The sequence below is a fragment of the Austrofundulus limnaeus genome, unplaced genomic scaffold (assembly GCF_001266775.1).
Source record: "Austrofundulus limnaeus strain Quisiro unplaced genomic scaffold, Austrofundulus_limnaeus-1.0 Scaffold758, whole genome shotgun sequence".
NCBI classification, from domain to species: Eukaryota; Metazoa; Chordata; class Actinopteri; order Cyprinodontiformes; family Rivulidae; genus Austrofundulus; species Austrofundulus limnaeus.
In genome coordinates, this window is record NW_013953160.1 from 103,938 (window position 1) to 110,163 (window position 6,226).

General features: G+C 41.4%; 1 protein-coding gene across 1 annotated transcript; it reads left to right on the forward strand.

Annotated features, from left to right (window-relative positions):
- Positions 1–143: 143 nt before the first annotated feature.
- wrap53 (WD repeat containing, antisense to TP53) lies at positions 144–5,762 on the forward strand (the record flags this gene model as incomplete). The annotated part of the gene is given in 6 exon segments (XM_014028414.1): positions 144–538; positions 1,072–1,481; positions 1,579–1,750; positions 2,626–2,721; positions 3,331–3,439; positions 5,674–5,762. Coding segments are annotated over 5 exon segments (731 nt in total), but the record flags the coding sequence as incomplete, so codon positions are not given.
- Positions 5,763–6,226: the final 464 nt, after the last annotated feature.

A 6,226-nucleotide genomic window follows, 5' to 3' on the forward strand; every position in this document is an offset into this window, starting at 1 on the left:
ACACACACACACACACACACACACACACACACACACACACACACACACACAAAATCTCACAATACGTCCTTCACTGGTTTGTTAAATATTTTGCGCATTTGCCATCAAAACACACCACACACAAATCCAGCCAATGTATCATTTCCTCATGAACCTTTGAATCAGGTACCAAAGCAGTGACGTAACTTCACCACTTTCGAAGCTTCGGACGTCACTGATCACATGACTTTTACCAAACGAATCAAGCTCCGACACAGTGCTTCTGAAACAGTGTATTGTTTTTTTCAATACATGCGCCGAAGCTTCAGCTTCAAACTGCCCATCACTACTGAACTGTAATCTCGCGATACTTCGCGATACATGGCCGCCTGCGGTGTTTACAACTTCTTGCAATGAGCTTGAGCTAAAACAAAAAGTTCCCTCGCCGCACCGAGACATTAACCAGTTTTATGGGTTACCTTTACTTTTTTCTGCTAGTATAAAGAATAAAGACAGGATAAAAGAAATCCAGCGAAGCACCGGACGAACCAGAACGCAGGTAGGTAGCATCCAACTGTTAGCACAGGCTAATGCTAACCTCAGCTACTAATGGTCGTTTATTCATAATAAAACGATCGTTCGAGCTAAATTAAGTCTTCTCTTTCCCTTCATCATTATTAGTTAGTAAAGGCAACAGGGATGCTTATAAGTAAAAAGCTTAAGGTTTATTGAAGCAATTTGTTGTGTTAACTTTGAAAATGAGCACGGAGGCTCGGTTTAAAGCAGATCTTAATGTCACGACAACCCACCGGTGTGTTTGGATAGTTTGAACCACAGGTTAAGTCACGTTTCACTTTATTATTAATGCTGAAAATGACGTAACTCTAAAAGTCTCGCTTAATTTGTGTCATCCCTAGTTTTAACGTTGCCAATGCTCACATAATGTGATCTTACAAACTGTTTAAAACATCTGTGGTCAAACGAGGAAGGAACACTGCTTAGATTAAAATACATGTATTTTTGGTGCAATGTAAAATTTAACATATTTATATTAAATTGTCTAATCTGACTTTTTTTTTTCTTCCTGTTCAGGTAGGTGATGTCCTCGAACCCCAACAAACTCTGCCAGCCACACTGCAGGAAGAAGCACTATCCTAGTAGCACCTACCTCACCCACGTCTGACAGCCCACCCACCCCGCCACAGGACACCTAAACACCAGGTGTTTAGCCAAAGCCATGTGTGACTCAGCTGAAGCAGGTGATGGTGGAGGTGCAGCGGGTGTGGGGCAGGACACTGAAGCGGACAGCGAGCCCCCTCATCCGGCCCCATTTGGACTTTGTGAATCTGATTCTCTGGAAATCGGGGTGACCTCAGAGGAGGGGGTCTCACCAACTGCCAAACGCTTCAAGATGAGCGAGGAGGAGCTACGACGGGATGTGGAACCAGAGAAAGCACACGAAGAAACGCCAGCAGAGGAGAACCCCACCTCACCTGCACAAAGTACCGTATTATTTAGATTTGTGTGCGTTTGAAAGACTGCATAAAGTTTAGCAACCACAAAAAGCATTTATTCTAAATTAATTTGTTCTGTTGCAAGGATCAAGAGAAATTCTGCCGTGTGAGGAGGAGGAAGATCAAAAAGATGAAGAGGTCACTGATGAAGGTGCGTCAGAATGCCGTCAGAACGGAGATAAAGGAGCTGACGCTGCAGAAGCGACACCGGAGGAGGAGCAGAACGAATCAGCAGAGAGCCCTGCTGCAGGGCAGCAGTGAGTTCAACAAAAATACATGAATGTTTCACTGAGTTGGGTTCAAATCATGAAATTCATCCACAAAAAAGTCAGAGGAAAGTAATAAATCTTAGTTATATGGTTTGATGAGCTCTGCTGACTGAAAGAATTTGTGAAATTATTTTTATTTCGGAGTGGAATTTAACTTTTTTTTGTTTGTTTTTATGATCTGCACAGCTGCAGCGCCCCCATCAGGCCACAATAAAGATCTGAAATAATCAGAAAAATAAATTTTTACATTCCTGAAGTGAACTATTATCAATTTACGGACATGGGGGGAAAAATAAAAAAATAAACAGATCCTGACTTACTCTGCAGGATCCTGCAGAGTAAGTCAGGATCTATATTTTTTCCCCTATTAAATTATAAATGACCGAGCAACCTAAAGTTTTAATTCTAATAAACATTTTGATATTTACAGTTATTTAAATGTGGAAAAATAAGGTTTTAAATGTAAAAATAATAAGGAGAGTAGTTGCTTAAATATCTGACTCTAATAATCCTTAAACGGCAGAATTATCATCTGACTGAAAAACCACAGAACAAACCTATCAGTGAGTGGAATGTTAAACAGTTCCCTCAATATTTCATGACTTGGAGTAAAAGGAGAGGTTTAGTCTTTCTGTAAATAAACTAACTGTTCCTTTGGGAAGCTCACATTTTAGTTGAAAAGCCAAGTGTTTGAAATTTATCTTATTTTAGTTCAACTCGATGCTTTTATTTTCCTCACCAGCTGTGAAACTGGTTTATTTCCAGTGGAAAGTACAAATTTTTTTTTCTATTTTTTTTTTTTCTGGATTATTTGTTCCTCTCCCAACTCTTTCAGTTTGCTGTCGTCTCTGTTCTGCTTCCAGCCTCGGTCTGGACTTCACCCAGAACCCCACCATGCTGACGGGTTCCTGGAACGAGTTCTCCAGCGTTCCAGAGAATTACTTAAAGGGCTGCAAATGGTAAAGTCTTTTTACTGTGAACACGACTTAAAAACACCGTTAACACATGTGGTGAAATGTTTGAACTTCTGTCATCCTTTCATTTATTCAGAGATGTTTATTCAGTTTATCAGACAGGATAGTTTCCTGTTTGTGATCTGTCGCATCAAAGTTTTTCTACCAACCAAACAAAGTTAAGTTAATTTTCACAACATCAGGTGAGAAAATATGAGTTAAACTGATCCTGTTGTCAGTACAAACCTGCATTCACTTCATGTTTTTTAATGGAAAATTGTAGAAATACAACTTTAAGTATGAGCTGTTTATGTGACAACACATCGATGCTACGTGGCATCAAGCTCAAAACTTTTCAGGATTGAGCTTTTATTTTATTTTTTAATCGTATAAATTGTGTTGCCACAAGTGCAGAATCTGTTTTTTTTTTTTTGTTAGCCATTAATAAAATCACAAACGATGTGAAAGTTCAGCAAAAAAGTTGATTTTTGCAAAATAAAATAAAAGTGATCAACTGAAGTTTAAGGTTTTTGCCCGACCTTGATGATACGCTAAAATAAATCAGAATCAAATACTTACAAATGTATTCCTGTATGTTTTCTGTTCTCCACTCAGGGCTCCGGACGGTTCCTGCATCCTGACCAACAGCGCCGACAATGTGCTCCGCCTCTTCAACCTCGCCCCCGAGATCTACAGCTACAACTGGGACGTCCTTCCTGAGATGGTGAGCTGCTCATCAGAACCTCCTCTTGGTGGAAACTGACATTTATCCATCCATCCATCCATTTTCTTCGGCCTATCTGGGGTCGGGTCGCGGGGGCAGCAGCTTCAGAAGGGAGGCCCAGACCTCCCTCTCCCCAGCCACTTCTTCCAGCTCCTCCGGGGGAACTCCAAGGCGTTCCAGGCCAGCCGAGAGACATAGTCCCTCCAGCGTGTCCTGGGTCTTCCTCGGGGCCTCCTCCCGGTGGGACGTGCCCGGAATACCTCACCAGGGAGGCGTCCAGGAGGCATCCTTACCAGATGCCCGAGCCACCTCAACTGGCTCCTCTCGACGTGGAGGAGCAGCGGCTCTACTCTGAGTCCCTCCCGGATGACCGAGCTTCTCACCCTATCTCTAAGGGAGAGCCCAGACACCCTGCGGAGGAAACCCATTTCGGCCGCTTGTATCCGGGACCTCGTTCTTTCGGTCATGACCCAAAGCTCATGACCATAGATGAGGGTAGGAACGTAGATCGACCGGTAAATCGAGAGCTTCGCTTTCTGACTCAGCTCTCTCTTCACCACGATGGACCGGTACAGCGCCCGCTTTACAGCAGACGCTGCGCCAATCCGCCTGTCGATCTCCCGCTCCGTTCTTCCCCCATTCGTGAACAAGATCCCCAGATACTTAAACTCCTCCACTTGAGACAGGGCGACCCCCCTGACCCGGAGAAGGCACTCTGCCCTTTTCCAGCTCAAGACCATGGCCTCGGATTTGGAGGCACTGAGCCTCATCCCGGCCGCGAACCGCTCCAGCGAGAGCTGCAGATCTCGTTCCGATGAAGCCAACAGGACCACATCATCCGCAAAAAGCAGAGATGYGATCCTAAGRCCACCAAAACGGATCCCCTCAACACCTCGGCTGCGCCTARAAATTCTGTCCATGAAAGTAAYGAACAGAATCGGTGACAAAGGGCAGCCTTGGCGGAGTCCAACTCTCACCGGAAACGAGCCCGACTTACTGTCGGCAATGCGGACCAGACTCTGACACCGGTCGTACAAGGACCTGACAGCCCGTATCAAATGGCCCGGTACCCCATACTCCCGGAAACTGACATTTAAAAAGAGTTAAATCCGGTGAAGATCAGCCTTTTGTAATAAAGGTATGAAAAAAAAACTAATTTCTCAAACATTGCTGTCATCTTTAGTTTTTTTTACTGTGAGTAAAAACCTTTATGTGGTTTTTAGCTCTTTAAAGCTGTGTTAGAATAATTATAAACTCTTTAGTTTTTCTTTGAGCGAGGTTAGTTTTGCTGTAAGTCATGGATTTGTATTTAAATAAATGATTTAAAATGTTTTAGCTGATTATTGTAGGAGTATATTTTATATTAAAACTCTGGATTGTTGGTGAGTTTCCTCGTGTTTTATCACCTGAAGCTCTTTAAACGCCATTTTTCTCATTTTATTAAGAATTTAGACTTTGTTATTTCTAAATCTTTAAACTTTAATCCTTCAGTAGAAGCAGGGATACATGCTGCAGCTTTGGACTGATTTTTATTGGTTCTGAAAATAACGTAATATTTCATTACAATGTTCTTTTCTCTCTGCATTATATTCACACAAATTTCATCTTTATTCTTATTTATTGGTTTAAATACTAGATTCTAGTTTCCATCCTTATTTGTAAGAAAGAAAACTCCACACAAATTAGATTTTTCTTTATATAACTCCCTACGATGCCCATTTTTTAAATATAAAAGTAAAATACAAGCAGCTGTTAATTGCAAATCATTTACTCGAGTATTTAAAGTTTTTCTGATGCAGTTCATCATCAGATGAACTATTTTTGTCGTTTTGTTGCCCATGAGCTATAAAACCCCATCAGGTCACAGACGGTCTCCTCTTTAATACCTTTTAGGGTCGTCTACAAACTGCACCGAAGGAAATTTATTACAATTCTTCCTCTGATGTCCTTGGAAATCTCATTTCATGCCTTGATACACTTTACAGTGAAGAGCCCTGTTCCTTTTTAAATAACGTGGAACAGAAACGACGGTCGGCCCATCAGAGTCACTCGTCCTGACTCTAATTTCACTTCCAGATTAGATGTAACTGAGTGGCTTTTATTCTCCTGCTTCAATATAGAAAAATATTCAACTTTTTTTTTCTTTCAGTCTAAACACGGCTCAGTTCTCAATAAATTGTATCTGAGTTTGTATATTTCACACTTTATTTACCTTCCTGTTCTTCCTGTTCCAGAGTCCAGTTCTGAGGATGGCTGAAGGAGACACCATCTACGACTACTGCTGGTACCCCAAGATGAACTCGCTGGAGCCGGACACGTGTTTGTGAGTTAAACCGTACAAAGCTGAAGATTAGCGTAGAAGTAGCCAAAAACGAATTTTAACAAAACTAAACACTAATCAAAGTTTTAAGATGGCCACCACAGCTAAAGTTACACAGCTATAGTTCAAGCATTTTAAGAGTTTTTGAAATGCAATTTGTTGAGACGTAGCTAAGAATGATCACATGTCAGTGGTTGATGGTAATCCCAAATTAAGCTAACTGCTAATGCTAATTTTATAAAAGGCTATAATTCAGCTATTTTTGAGCTTACACAGCTGAAAATGTAAATAGTACAGTATCAGTGAACAATCTTTAAAATCTAAAAGCAAATACAAAATCCACTTGTTAATGATTTGGGGGAGTGGCACTTGGGGGTGGTATTTGCCACTCTTCTGGCTCCGCCCCTATAAAAAACTAAAAGCAGTAAAGTTCTTGTGACCTGCATATCCATGAAATATAAAATGTC